The sequence below is a fragment of the Rattus rattus genome, chromosome 2 (assembly GCF_011064425.1).
Source record: "Rattus rattus isolate New Zealand chromosome 2, Rrattus_CSIRO_v1, whole genome shotgun sequence".
In the NCBI taxonomy this organism is placed as follows: Eukaryota; Metazoa; Chordata; class Mammalia; order Rodentia; family Muridae; genus Rattus; species Rattus rattus.
The window spans coordinates 122,054,263-122,070,171 of NC_046155.1; the positions used below are offsets into that span (position 1 = coordinate 122,054,263).

Consider the following 15,909-nt stretch of genomic DNA (forward strand, 5'->3'; position numbering starts at 1 on the left):
CTCAGTACAATTGAACTCTGTTTTAGTCTCCCCACTGTGTACGCCCAATACTTACGGACTCATTGTAAGCACTCCATTCCCACATACAGTTTTCTTAGAAAGCTGATTTTTTATCCGTTCACCTGCTCCCATCTCCCATATATAAATAGATAAATGAGATTGATTGAGCCATACTTTTCTGGAGTTTGATTAGGAATACTCACATCTCTGGACATCCTATTCAGTCCCTAGACATGTGACCAGAAAGAAACCAAACTGTCACGGAAGTTTGCTCTTCTGGAGGCAGCTCATGACCTTGTGGCCAACTATATCACTTACTCCTTTATGATGGCTCTAGCCCCTTTAAGACAGAGGATTCTGGGAAAGTTGAGAGGCTAATGAGAAAGTGCCTGTAGGCCTAAGAGGATAGTACCCTTACCTCCTTGAGGAGTTGAGAGTGGTAAGAAGTTTAGTTCTTAGAACTGGACCCCTAAGGACGTTGAGTTCTGATAAAGCAGAGCCTTCTTCCCCTACTCCTCTGGCAATGGAAGTGTACATTCACACCCCCTTTTCCACCTCCAGAGAAGCTCATTGTCAGAGTGTTTTCCACCCAGAAACATGCTCATAGACCAAGACTCCCTTAGGTGAGTCTGCTGTACCTCTTCCATGACAGTTCCAGGCCAAACGCCCAGTGGAATGCTTGCTCACGTCCCTCTCTTGGTTCAGTGAAGGCCCCAGCAAAATGGAGTGTTTCCCCTTTCTCTGAGCACACTTGTTTTAAGTTATCCTTACCCCATCCTTCCCTTCTGCTGGTAGTTCATTTTATCCATTCCCAGTCTATTCCTGTATCTATAGCTCTAGATTTTCCCCTTTCAAGCTCCCTCTCTGTTTCCCCTCTTAGTTTTAATCTTCTTTGGGGGGTTTTGGTTTTTACTTTATTTTGCTTTTTTCTGTTTTTCTGTTTTTTTTCTTTTTGTTTTTTTATAGGTTTCAGAGAAATTATGTTGAATCCAATAAGCCTTTCCGGACATTCCAAGCCTCTTAACCATGGCATCTATGTTGAGGATGTCAATGTTTATTTCAGCAAAGGACGTCATGGCTTTTAAAAAAAAACAAAACAAACAAACAAACAAAAAAACAAAAAAAAAACCTTCTTTTATGTCTCCTTGTTCTGACGTCACCTTGGTAGGATGGGCCCTCTGAGAGGTTGGAAGCACTAGGCGTTGCTCTTTTTGGATCCAGGGATGCTAATTAGAAACTGCATGAGCCACCAGTGCTCCCACACCCTTTACCAACACTAAGATGGGTGTGTCTCCCATCGACCACTGGCAGGTTGCCCCTCCCTCCTGTCATCACTGTGCTCCTTTTCCTCCGGCCTCCGAGGCAACTCCTGCCAACGTCTTTAGAGCCAATAAAGAAAATCCAAACCCAAGCACCAGGAGCTACCTTTTAAACACACTAGCCATTCTCTTGACCCAACCATCACGAGAAAGCCTGAAGTCCAGCCGTGTTCCAGTCTCACTTCCCTGCTTGGAAGCATGGGGTCTCCATGTTGTCCTCTCAGTGATCTCATCACCCTGCAACCTCCAGTGGGGAAGAGTCACAGAGAGCTCTTAAGCAGAGGTGGAGATGGCGCGGTAAGAGGAAGGAGAGCCAGGCCCAAGTGTTGGCAACAGATTAGGTCTCAGAGGGAAGAATGGAAGACAGTCATTTTGTTGGTTTATTTTTATCTTTATTTTTTTGTGTATGTGTGTGTGTGGAGAAATATCATACTTTTTTTGTGGACACACTTGCCCCCTCCTTCTTCTTCTTTCTGGAATGGCTCACAATGAGTGCAATGTTAGAAAGTCCTTTGGAAAGAGATTTTTGCTGACTCCACCTGGGTCCCTAGAGCTACAGTTCCGACAAGCATTGGCTACAGAAGGTCTTGCCTGTGGATTGGCCATCCTACTAGGACTACAAGGGACCAAGGGAATCAGGGACCAAGACCCTTCCTCCTAGCCTATGATCTCGGGATTGGCTCTCCTCCCCTACATTCACTTTCTCTTGACTCTGAGAACCTTTGGAACCCAGTGGAATCATCAGTCAAGGTCAAGATGAACTGAAGGGGAAGTGAAGTAAAAGCCTGGTCTCCTCCTGCCCCTCTCATGGCACTGACGGGTGTGTCATCCTGGTCTCTGGTTGATATGTGTGTTCACTTTGCTTGCTTCCACTCATGTCTTACTCTAGAGCCATCCTCTCCCAAAGAAGGGTTGTTCCCCCATTTTGGCCCTCTGGGGAGGGGGAAGGGGTTGATAGTTCTTTATATAATAGGAAAGGCAGAGCATAACAGCTTTGCCAGGTTGGCTGAGTGCCGACTGAGTGAATTCTGGCTTGGCACCAACTCTCCCCAGTTCCATGGAGGTCCCTGTTATGGGAAAGGATAGCGGGCATCCCAAGTTAAGTTCTTGAGACAACGTAGTGGTTATTTAACAACCAGTATGTTCTGATGTAGTATTGCACAGCAGTGAAAGACAGAACATATGCTGATGGCAAATTGAGCAAATTTACCTACGTGCTAAAGATACTACTCAAGGGTTATAGCCCTTAGTGCCTGTAGATGGTGGATCATCTTGCCAGGTTCCTAGCCTGATGCTCTAGATACCTCCGTGGGGTACATAAGCATGTAGCTTTCCAAGTTCTTTCCCAGGACCCAGAGTGACCTCCACAGTGTCACTTTAGGTACAGGGTTCCTCAAGGGCCCCCCGGTTTCTTCTAGCACCTCTTATCCTATTTCCCATGGTTCTAGGTCAAACTCTTCCCCATCACACCCAGATGATCCCTCGGGTTCAGATCTACTCCTGAGTGTGGCTTTAAGGAGTAAGCTTGAGGATGATGTTTTTAATTGTTGTAAATCATGACCTCATTCCCAACCTCTCGGGCTCCATCCATCACAGCATCTTTTATTCTGCCATTTCTTCACTTTGTGCTATGACAATGGGGCATTGTGTTTCCACAGAGACTTATAGGAGTGTTCAGTGTATAGTTTCTTAATAAACACTTTATTTTCTAATGAAACAACTGCATCAGACCTCTTATTTGGAAGTTTTGCAAAGAGTATTAAGATGTAGCAATTCTAGGTTGCCCAGAATTTGTTTGCCATTTCGATATTACTTTTTCAGCAGAAGTTTATAGCACACTCTGCTAGTGACAGGGTTTCACAGTATGTCCCATCGATTGGATTCATGGAGACCCCTCCAGGTACCTCAGGTTCCTACAATAGAGTGCTTCTTCATCTTATTAGCTACCTAGAGATGTTCAGTGTTTACCATTACAGAGTGCGACAGGCAGAAGCAAGATTCAAACTCAATTCCTTTAGTTACGACTAGAGCTACTGATATCCTTGGTACCTGGGGAGTTTTCTGCTATCTGAGAAGTTAAGACTTGTAGAAGTATTATTTTCAGAGCTGATGTTCAAAGGGATCTGGGAGTTGGGGTGGGGAGCCTTTCTCTTTGATGTATCAGCAAGCCTGTGGGTTCTCCCTCTGGCAGAGTACCTTTCTGTATTTCCTTACTTAGACAAAGACTATTCTCTGATATTACAGACCAATATCTTTGCACATACATAATATATAGACATGCATGCCCATACTCACCTTGGTTTAGCTATCCTGGTTCACATGGGCTTCCAGAATGTGAAAACACTCCCTGGATCCTACTGAAAGTCAAAAGCTGAGTTGAGAGGGTTTATCTCTCTGACCAAGCTTGGATCCTGGCTTCACCACAAGTGTAAAGGCCAAAATGCCTTCTGTCCTTTATATTTGTTTTTTTTCGGGGGGGGGAGGAACAAAAACAGAAGAATAAGAGTTGGAGAAAGAATAGTAGGTGGATATGGACTTTTCTCTGGGCCTCACTGGGCCTTGTTGGAGCTCCATTATGTAGAAAGTAAAGAAAAATGAGCCAAGGTAGGTGGGAGGTGTGGGGGTGTTGCTAAGATGAGATTGGTGCCTTTCTGTGTAAAATAACTTACTTTATTTTCTACACATGTCTGCTTGAATACTTCCTACCCTAACTGCAAGTCTATGTCCATGAGAGTGGGCTGGTATAGAGGCTGCACTAAATCTCCACTTTTGTATATCCTTTAAGGTTCGAAGATATCAGTGTTGGGGCAGAGATATCTGGTATTCAGGACTATCCTTGGGACCAAGGAAAGGGTCATGAATTCAAGAGAAAACTTTGGATTTTCATATGAGAAATATGTATTTTCTGTGTTATTCCATGCATACAGCTTGCCAGTGCACAGCTTAGACAGTGGGTGAGAATAACTCCCGAGAAGATGGGAGAAAACACGGGTGAGTTAGCATGGAGAACACTTACATGGCAGGGTGCAAGAGGAAAACATAGAGCTGTGGGGTTGTTTAGAAGTTCAGGAGCAAGAAAATGAGGGAGTCTTTGTGTGGTGGCTTCTATTTTGTTAGTGAGGTATGAGGCAAGGCTTCGTGCCTTGTGCGAGAAGATCTTATAAGAGTTGAGAAGATCTACAATGGCGTTGGAAGACACTATCGTGAATGGCACAGACATGCAGGAAGGTTGCCTGACAGAAGAAGGACCTGGATGAGTTTGCAAGGGAATGTCTCATCTCAAGGCCTGTCATTTCCATGCTATCCTGCTATGTATTAATGTGCCATGAGATTCTTCTCCCCATTAGACCTTGGGGACAGGCAGAACCGGTACAGGGTACTCCCAAAGAAGAGCTCAGTCCAGAAAGGCGGCCAGATTGGAGGGCTAAGGAGCATCACCAGTCGGACCTGCAATTTCCTCACCTTGGTTCAGAGCTCACTGATAGATATTCATGGTGGCTTTCTTAGACTTAAGGGTGTGATTTAATCCTATGAAATGCTGTTGTAGAACATCATGCCTGGCTAACCCATGAGCCCAGCATGCTTGTCAGGCACTTTTTGATCTTTATTCCAGAGTGGTGTTTAAGAGGTGCCACTTGTGTGTATTGGAGACTGTGAAACTCAGCTATAAGCTTACTCTACTACGTACCTTTAAGGGACACAGCATACAGATGCTGTGCATGAGGCAGTGTTGTTCATGAAACTGAGGGCTAAGTACCTCAGATTTGGTTCACAACGGAGCACTCATAATCATCACCCTGTTTATCATAGGAAGCACCTAAGCAGAACCAGAACTTTCTATCCATGGGAAAGTGAGGCTCAGACAAAGTAACTATTCTGGGTTTCCTCAGTTTATGACTAATGACATCGCAGGGTATGCCTGTGCTCAGGGTTCTTTTGGTCACTCTTTTGGTCCCCCCAAAGCAGCCTCTTTTCTGCTCCTGGAGGCTTTACCCTACCCTCTACCTTAAGATATGGTTGTTCATGCACTGTTCCTTGTTTCCCTCTGGAACTGTCTTTGATATCACCTGGTATTGACTCTCTGCCATGTAATTGTCTCCAAGCAGAGGACAGACACAAAGTAACTTCCAATCAGAAGCAAAGAAGCTGGCCTCTGGGCTTCCCAGGCTCTACTTTCTAGCATGGGAATTCCATATTGCAGGCAAGTTTACAACACCTCTGCCCTCCATAGGTGTGACAGCAGCAGCAGCAGCAACGGCAGCACAACACTAGGCTGTGACACCTCCTCCAATTCTAATTTGGCCCAGTTCCTTCAGGCTGAAACCAGAGTAGAGCAAAGATCAAGAGTCCCTGATACAGTCTTAAGGTAGTTGGCGAGGGCTTGGTTCCCCAGAGCCAGCACAGGAGTGGGCAGATCAATGCAGGATGAGTTCCCTGTTGCATAGCTTTCTGGACTAAGACAGTCATGGATTGGGCAGAGTGGGAGGCTTTGGTGCTTGCCGACTCCTGCACTGAAGCCAGAGCTGCACACACGTTGTTTAACGTGACTCTGATGCGAAATGTAAAATGCCAGTGGCAGAAAGACAGAAAGAATAGGATAGCGAAGAGTAGGCTTGGTTCCTTGGAGGCTCCTCTGGGAGACAAGGAAGAAACTCTTCTGCTTGACAGTGGAGGGAGAGAGACTGGAAAGTGCTGGACTGAGTTGCATCTGCAACATCCAGTGCTGGCCTCGGGTTCCACTCCTCTCCTCTGCCTGTGCTACCTACCCACCCCACTCCTGCTCTTTAACGCTGATTGGTGTGGGTGAAGCTACTTAGCAGCCTCGGGTTTCCTTGGAAAGCTCTGGTTCTGCGTTCGTTCTGCCTCTAGAAATCCTGTGGTTACCGCCCCCTCTACTTCCCACTTCCCAAGAGAATCTCAGCCTAGATCTGACAGTGTATTTTCAGAGCTAAATCAGATTCCTCCTTCAACCCTACTTGAACTCACAAGTGACTTGAAGGAGATGTGTTAGCCAGGGCAGGGGAGGGGGGTCGGATCCAAAATTACCTCAGGATTCAGCAGCCTGCTCCCAAGGATTTGGGTCCTATTTCTTTGTACACAATGATTGTAACATTGGCCTCATTTTTTCATTAAAGGACAACTTGGCCAGGAAAGATCAGTCTATGTGGCTTGCATAAGATCCGTGACCCCTCTGCCTTGTGAAGCCTCTCCATCTGGAGAACAGCTCCCTATAACATAGGAGATCTTTGAGTGTGCTTGCCCATAGTCTTCCTTGCCCACTCTCTTCTCCTGGCAGGTGGATTTGAATTTTTGGAGCCTTGTTCAAGGTTTCTGCATGCTCCAGTCTGTAGAAGGACATCTGGGAATAAGGAGGGGACTCTTAAGGTTAAGTTATAGATGGGGACAAGCTTGGCTTCTGGGACAAACAGAAGTGAGATGTTCAGGGTGAACCGTGTGGAGCATAGGTCCTGCTAAGTTAGAAGGATGCTGGTAACACCTGTGTGGAGAGCCTCCAGACCATGCCCAGCGGGCACTTGAGACATTTTGGAGTGAAGGTGAAGGTCAGGATTACAGACTCCCGGAAAAGCAACCAGAGTTGCAGAAAAAGCCATTGATGACAGCTCTAGTGGGACTTCCAGGCCTGCATACTAGGAGACACAGGGATTTATTACACATGATCAGGGACACCCCTGAGCTTTGCATAATCACAGTGTTAACTCATGACCCTATGCAAATCACGGTCCTTCAAAGCCTTTTCAATGTAAATGAATACAACTTTGATGAGGGTAAGTGGGTAAAATGGGATGTATGGCACAGCCCAAAGAATGGACCCTGGATATTCTGATTCCAAACCACTGAACTCTTACTTTACCCCTCAACTAAAAAAAAGGGCAACTGACACCTGTGGGTTCAGAGGAGGGGTGGTCAGGACCCCTACTTAGCCATGCACAGGGGTAAAGGAACAGGAAGTGAGGTTGCTCACAGGTATGCATTCCAGAACTATGCTCCCCTCCCCAAGACTGGCTTCAAGAGCATCATAGCAGCTCAAAGCATACCACCAAGCCAGACTTTGGTAAGTAACACGGGAGAAAGCTTTGTTGGGGAACTACAAGGCCAGCTTGCCTCTACACATCTCTTTCTGTTTCTGTCACCTGTATGCTGTCTGGAACTGTGGCAGGAAATGAGGCCTGGTTCTGCCATTGGCAACTGTATTGGAACAACTAGCCTATTTCCCTTAATATATATATATATATATATATATATATATATATATATATATATATATATATATACACTTTCTTCCCTCTCTTGACTGCAAAGCTCATTTGCCAGTGAGGGGGACAAGAACCTAAGCTGGCAATGGTAAAGTGACTTCAATGCTGTCAGATGTGGCCTGGCAAATCTCCTATTACAAAGTTCTGAAGCGCCACCAACTTTCTTACTCTGAGCACATGGTAGTTTTGCTGTGTTTGTGTCACTGTGATATGTGTGGTGTGTCTCACTTTGTAAGACTTGCAATTTTATTTGGCTAACACTTGTGAATCCTGGTCCCCTTCTCAGTGGACTTCTCAGGGAAAGAAAAGTCGATGGCTGGGGACAAGAGCCATATGAATCCTTGTGGGAAATGTGACTTGGTCTCTGACTCTCAGGTTCTTGAAGTACCCTTGAGTTTGATGGAGACTCTAGCCTCTAAGCCTGCAGCAGTTTTCAGTGTCTTTCATGGAGGAGCAATCTCGAAGATTTGCCCTTCTGATCAAGACAAGAGCACATCTGTGACCTGAAGTTTGTGTCCCATAGGCTCCTAGGGAGCTGGAAAATCCTAGAACACAGGCTAAATGCTAACTGAATCAAGCCCGTGCACTATGCACACATCAGTATCATCGCCTTCCTGCTGATAATGGGGGAAGGATTAAATCTGCAAGCAAATCTTTGAGAGTGTTATTTTCTAAAAGATCAGTCTAGCTAAGAAAGTACAGTCAGGGCCTGGAAAACTCTCTGGGCATCTCCACCAGGGTGCGATAGTTTTGCTCAAGTTCTTTACTTGAGGGAAAGCTGACACTGGATTGACCAGGGAGACCTGGAGTCTGGTCTTTCCCAGTCGGTGGGCACCATGGGAGGTGCCATCGGTCCGGATCATATTTTGTAATTTCATGTTGGGAGACTTTAAATTTTTAATCCGTGTCTAAATGATCCACAGAATGCTTCAATCTTTATGGCTGTCGATTTGGCATTTCCTGTGACCCTAACAGACATTTGCAGCTTAACACCCATGATGTCAAATGGCCAACTTGCTTAAGAAGAAGACCGCAATGGCTACCATAATGATTTTATTGGGTCAGCCACTTCACCAACTGTTATTCCACATGGACAGTTCAGTTTTCTGGGCAAGGCTTCAGCTACCACAATATGGTTCTTCCTTAATTTGGAATTTCCCAACTTGCAGAAAAATCATTTTCTCATTTCAGTTACTAGTTAAATGATGTGAAGATCACATGCCTCTCATCACTGGCCCCAGAAGCACTCCCTTTAAGTCTGTCGGATGCTAAAGATTCAACAGATAACTTTAGGGAGCATCACACGCTTATCCAGCTCTTACAGGTTCACGGTGTATATTGGGATATTGAAGGCTCTGAAAATCCCTACTGTAAATAAACCTTGTTGTTCTGCAAGTTTTCCTTCATAATTGAATATGGAACATATTTACTTAACATCTATTAGTACCTTACACACACATACTTCAGGAAACACTGGTTATTGTGTGGTTAGAAGCTTTTAAAAGATAACTAAGCAGGATGCTTCATCAGTGACCTGTTGATGGAAAAGATATCAAGGAAGGACCATACCTCACATCTCTACTGAACAGGAGGCTCAGTCCTCCATCTGGTAAGTCCCTTCACAAAGGAGCGTGAGACTTCTGCTCTAACACAGGCCACTCCCACAGACTGATGTCACCTAGTGGTGGCACACAGAAATGAAGATGGGAATCCCAGTCTCAGCATTGCCACTAAGCAAGTGACTTGGGGTAAGTGACTTAATTTTCCTCGTTCTGTATTTATTTCAGTATCAGACAAAAAGCTTGACTGACACGCGTGGAAAACAACCTATTCAACAGGTGCCCTGAATGCCATGTCCCAATGAGCCACTGCGGACTCCTGGCAGGAAACACATCGTTTGGCTCTTGGGGACTCTCAGTGAATGTACTGGCCTATGGCATGGGGAGAGTGTGAGAGAGAAACAGAGAAGCTGCTTTTGTGAGTAGGGATCAGATGGTTTCTCTGGGTGAGGACGGAAGCCAGTGTTTGGGGTTTAACAGACCCTTCCTGTCACCTTTGGACAGGGCCAAGTGGGAGTTTTCAGCAAGATTTTCCAACTTTGATTTCAAGAAGGCAGCTCTGCCTAACAAATAGTCTGAAATGTCAAAGAATAAATGTTAAAGCTTGAGAGGTCGCTCTCCAGGGAGTTGCCTGGGCTGGTGAGGGAGGGAGGGGAGGAGGGAGAGGAGGACACAGAAAAATCTTCCACATAAGGATTCCAACTTGGTTTTGTGATATTTAAGAGAAAAGGAAACTGAATTATTTATAACGGGGAAGATGGAAACAGGCTGTAGAGGAGTGGCGGGACTGGGGATGGGAGTTTCCATTCCAGTGTTTGGCTGGTAAAGCTTCTTTTTGTCCTTGACATGTGATTGGCCACTTCTTGGGTTGTCTGCTGTCATTACTCTGTAGAAAACCAGCAGCATCTGATATAGGGGTTGGAGGAGGCAGTTTCTAGAAACTACTATTGTGTAAAGCATGGGTGTCATCCCCTCCAATGGTCTGAAGTACATAGTTGGATAGCCCTTCCCTGTCTCTTAGCTACCAGCCTGTGCTTCTCAAGGCAGAGATTCAGAGGAGCCCAGCTCATGTGTGAGTAGCAACTCTCTTGGTCTTGGCCTGGACACCAGTTGTCAACGTGCATCAAGGAAGGTGAATTTCACCTTTCCATTGTTTCATCGGAAAGATGATGGAGACAATTCTCCTATGCTCCTTCTGGGAATATCAAGGATGCCAGGTATTCAGAATATCTTTGCACTTTGTGGCAGGGACAGGGACATAGATATAAGCTCTATATTGTATGAAGTGAGAAAACGTGAAGAAAAATTAAAAGGAGAAAATAAAAGTGACAGATGGATTGGTGGTCAAACTGGATAGAATAGTGTATCTTGTTTGTTTTGGTCCTCGATGTGGAAAAAAAAAGCCTCTTGGTGATAATTATACATCTTGATTCTATACCATGGGAAATGGAATCCATCAAAATTTCAGTTAAAGTAGAAATGGCAAGCTTCAGAAGCTCGCTGTTCCTTTTCACAACTGACATGAATGTGCTCTTTGTCACTTTCCTAATAATACTGTCTGTGTGCTCCTGACATTCACGGATAGAAACAGAGCCAAAGTTTGGACACTTTGGGGTTAGTGAGGTGGAGCTGCTCCAAGTGTAAATCTGATCATGAGTGAACCTCCAAACACAAACGAGGAACACTGTGTTTGGGTTTTGTTGAAAATAGCAAACACTTGCACTTTCCCCCCTGTTTTTATCCACCTTGATGAACCTACAGAACATTTTTTTCCAGTTAAAATGTCACAATAACACTCCTGTTAGAAACTCTGAAAGGCACTTATTTCTACATTCAGTAGCTCACTGTAGTCTCCAGAAAGGTCTTCCGAATAATTTTCATCCAGTCCCTACTTTCTAGCACATAGAAGTTTAACTCAGCACCTATTGATTTAGGGTCTTTTATACTCTTAAAAACGATTGAAGTAATATCTGAAATTAGAACAAAAAATATCCGTACCCAAGAGCATATAGAGTGATGATGTCACCACCAAGTGACGTGGGAATGTACTAGAAGGGTTTCACATGTTACAGAGCAAATTGAGGAGGGTCTGTCAGCCTATAAAATCCCACTGATAAGAGCAGAGACAATGAACGGATGGAGATGAAGAGAGAGAAGCCATTGTGTATTATAATTTCCATTATAAACCATGTTTGAATTTGTTTAAGGACTATGCAAACCAGCAGTGTTCTTACAAGCCCCTATACAAGTTATGTAAGGATGCTAACATCTCCCTAATTCTCTAACCTGGGTGGTTTCATCAGAAAGGGTGGACTATACCATAGGTTAAGTCTATGTGGTATCCAATATACTTCCCCACAGATACATGTCTTATCATGGTTTGTGGTGGGTGACAGTGTCCATACCTATTATACATCATTTGTATACTGGAGGTGAAAGCAATTCTGATACAGTTATGACAACATCTTTGTTACTATTTCATAGTCTCTAAGAATGACTTTGGGGGCTCAGTGATACAGTACTTACCTGGCATGTGCAAGGGACTGGGTTCTGGCCCCAATAGTAGAGTTTAAAAACCAACATTTTGAGGGACCTCAAGTGGATACTGGGTCACTAATTCATCCTTTAATCACGTGGCAGCATCTTCTCTGAGGTGTATACTCTGTCGCTAAATCAAAAGTTTCAGTTTTCCCTGCCTTCAAGACTGTAGTGACTTTCAACTGATGATTTTATCCCTCAGGGAAATGTGCATAGAGACATGTTTGATTGTTATAACTAAGGGTGAGTGGTATGCTCCAGCCTCCACTGCAAAAAGAATAAGCCAGCCCATAACATTAACAGTTCCAAGATTGGTAAGTTTCAGTTTCATAAGAATGTAGAACATTATTCCTTAGAGAGACTTAGGACCTTCTCTAGCTGCCAGTGTTCAAGAGCCATGGGAAGTAACCACCTACATTTGACTCCCTTCATTGATAGTGCTTTTGCTGCCTCACCTTCCTCACCAAAGCTCTTGATGTGCTTTCAGGATACTATGAGACTCTTCACGAAGGTATTCTAAAAGTGTGCTATATTTTAGATGGGTGCACTAGGGTTGGCTGAAGGAGCACTGTTTGTGGGTACTGGAATGTGAGGGTGTTGTGAGGGAACTAAGAGGCATAGATTGAATAAGTACATGCATCCATAGGCCCATTTCGATGTTGGCTGGAGATGGGGTCTTTGAGACAAGGAACAAACGAAGGGTCAAACCGTTAGCACCATGTCTCATAATACCGAGAAGCCAGTGTCCTTTGGGTATGACTTTAAATTATACTGAAGATATGCTTAACAAGGGTATATCTTACTTAACAGCAGGCTAGCCTGATTTATACCTTCCTAATCTTTGGTCATTTAAGGTATTTGCTTCTAATTAATAAGAGGTGGATCCTGTGTGAATAAATGGATAATTAGGAAACAATATGATGAAACTATGTGAGATCTAAGCACAGGGGGAAGAACATCTATCTCGCAAATGTCATTTAAAAACTAGCTTTAATTACATGTATTTATTTTTCTGTGTATGTGTGTGTGCATGCGTGGCACACATGCCTGCCACCTCTCTGCGTGTGTGTGTGTGTGTGTGTGTGTGTGTGTGTGTGTGTGTGTGTGTGTGTGTGTGTGTGTGTAGATTAGACACTTTGCCTGTGGGTCCTGGAAAGAAAGCTCATATCATTAGACTTGGTAGAAAGTGCCTTTACTCCCCAAGACACCTCACTGGCCTCTAATGTTATTCTTAAAAATGCTTAATCATGACATCTATTTTCAGCTGAATAGGTAGAAACGGTAATTCACAGGTTCCCACAATCAAATGATCAGTTAAGATTTAATGTCTCGCTGTTTAAAGAGCTGCTGGTCTCCTCAAGCTTTGGGAGGCCTGACCCTATTGCCATGCAGCTAAGCACCATGGTCCTTTGCTAACCCCAGAGTGTCTGAGCTAGACTTTGTGTCATCTCCATTCTCTGGCAATGCTCATACAGAGTTATGCCCTTGTCATGTTGCTATGGAGACTGATCTCAAGGTCTTCACAATTGATTGGTATTTGGGGGAGCTCTGTGATTATCAGTATGTTGTAACCAACACCATCGGGGTTAGGGGTATCTATTCACCATTGCTTCCATCTGTGGACTGTTGTGAGAATATCTGTCTGCAACAGACAGGTAAAGACATTGGAAAATTGAATGGGAAAGATTTTTGTCTACACTTAATAACAGTGTGCTTTTTTTCTGATTACAAAAGTAATTTATATTCACAGTAGAAAATTCAGTGAAATACAGAAAAGCATACAAACACATAAATTATCTACCATCTCATCACCCAGAGACAACACTGCTAACATTTTAGCTTTCTGCCTTCTAATCTTTTTTATGTACTTATTTAATTATTTAACAGGATAAAAATTATTCTGTGTGAACATGCACACACATTTGTTTTTATTTTTTATAAGATTGCTTGCATGTGCTGTGTCATTTATCTTTTGCAGTATTAAAAATTTGTGGATAGGTAATATATTTACCGGATGGCTCAAAAAATACACCTTACAAAGGCATGTGTATGAATGTTCATAGCATTACTTTTTTTAATCAGGAAGAAATAGAAAAACCCAGTATCTATGACCTAGTAAGTTGATCAAGAAAATACGGTATAGCCCTATTGTGGAATTCCACTAACAACTAAAGAAAAGGAAGAACTCCTGCATGTTGCAATAAATGAACCTCAAAAACAGCCAGGTAAAAGAAGGAAGATCTGGATCAAACATCAGGCATACTCAAAGCTATAGAGACAGACATTAGTTTAGCAGTCAGGTCACCCAGGCCTGGGCGGAGACAGAGGTGAAGTGTGAATGGACCAACGTATCTCACTAGGATGATAAAATGCTCTACAGCTGGATTATCCTGATGATTATTCCATTCAGGAGATAAAAGTCATCGAATTGTACATTAAAGTGGGCCAACTTTATGGTATGTACAGAATACCCCAATAAAGTTTATATAATATACACAAAATAAAATTTATATATATGAACTTAATAAAGTTTATGTGTATGATATAATATAAAGCTTACATAAAGTATACATAAACTTTGTTAAGATGCTGCATTTGCCTCTACTCTTTTGCAATATTTTTCTGTATAAACTATGGACGCTGTCCCTCCTACACATGTCCCTCATCTGCAGTTCTTCTCCCAGTACCATCAGTCCCAACTAATGTTCTTCTGTGTCCCTGTAAATTAAACACATGTTCTTAATTTTTCTTATATTTAGCATAAAGGAGGCTATGTCACACACACTACTGTGTACTTTTTAGTACACCTCTCCCATTATTTCTTCAAACTTTTGCACTTCCTTATTTTATTTTTACCTAAGTTCTTTTTCTGTAGCTCAGACTGCTCTTGAACTCACGATCCTTCTGTCTCTTCCTCAGAGTCCTAGATCCTAGGATTACACATGTGTCACATGACTCTCTACTTCTACCCTCAAGTTTGTAACTTGTATTTAATCCATCATCTTGAGATATAAGGCTTTATTTGACTCATATATAGGCTTTGCCTTGTAAACAAGCACAATAGTTTTTAATCCTAAATAAATATGGTTATATCTAAGTATACTAGTCATTTGGGGAGCCAAATGATACCCCAAAATTCATTGTCTATCTATTTTATATACTTAGCTCATATATTGACTATGAGTATAGTAATAAATTCCCTAAGAGCAATATGTGAGAATGATATTCCCCACAGTCTCAGTAAATGGGAATTTCTTCTCTCCATGCCCTTTCCCCATTCCTTTCTTCCTTCTTTCTTGGGTCTTTCTATGTAGACCAAGCTAACCTCAAATTCCTGATTCTTCTCCCTCAGCCTCCCAAGTGCTAGGATTAAAAGCCATCATGCCAACTTGCGTACATGCCTGAATAATGCCTCTATTTAGTACATTAGCCCCTTATGTTTGGAAAGCTGTCCAGTTCTCTGGGTAACAGGTATTTGGATGCTTTGGCAGCTAAGCAGGGTAGGGGGCAGGTGGCTTGGTAGTAGTTCCTCCAGAGGTGACTAATGTCACTACATGGCTGCATTATACCTACTACAATCAGCTCCGCTTGCTTATAGTCCCCCAGGTAGGCAGGTATGCAGTGAATCCACTTATTTTGTTTGTGGTGTCAGTCCTTCGAAGTGGAATGGCATGTGCTGGATAATTTCTTCACCACTAAGCTACATTACCAGGTAAGGTTTATTTTCTTGTTTCGGCACAGGATCTCATTAAGTTGCCTGGGCTGACCTTGAAATTGGGCTATTTCTGCCTCTGTTTCCCAAGCATCTGGGCTCACAAGCCTATATCAGGAGAACTGACTTTTTCTCTTCGTGGCCACCTTTTAAAAGAAAGCTGCCTTAGGAAAATACCATCTCCTTCTGAAACCTGCGGGGCTTTGGGACCTAGAAGGCATTGTTGGTGAATGCAAATATCATTGTCCTTTCTTTGGTGGCTTTAATGTGTTACCAACAATCACATACTGTGAACAATATTGCCCTGCCATATCTCTGAGGGCCAGAGTCTGATCACATTTTAAGGCTGAGAGTTCTTAGTTACACCATCCAGAAATGTTAATGGGATCCTGAGTGGAGTCTCTAATCTCATGTGCTGTGTAGATGGCTAACTAAGTATGATGCTTTGACTTTCTCAAAGTCAGAATGATGCCAGGAGTCAGTCCTCTTGATTCCTGACCTGGCCT

The 15,909-nt window shown here is 43.3% G+C and overlaps 1 protein-coding gene across 4 annotated transcripts in view; it reads left to right on the top strand.

The window, feature by feature from the left end:
- Ntrk3 (neurotrophic receptor tyrosine kinase 3) overlaps nucleotides 1–15,909 on the top strand; it is a 369,825-nt gene that overhangs the window by 264,784 nt on the left and 89,132 nt on the right. Inside the window, exon 14 of one of the 4 annotated variants that reach the window (XM_032893402.1) lies at nucleotides 967–3,036. The exons of the other annotated variants lie outside the window; for them this stretch is intronic. Within the exon in view, the coding sequence (XP_032749293.1) occupies nucleotides 967–1,085 (119 nt within the window). The 3' untranslated portion in view covers nucleotides 1,086–3,036. Of the gene's footprint in view, nucleotides 1–966; nucleotides 3,037–15,909 lie in introns of those variants that run through there. 4 annotated transcript variants of the gene reach the window in all.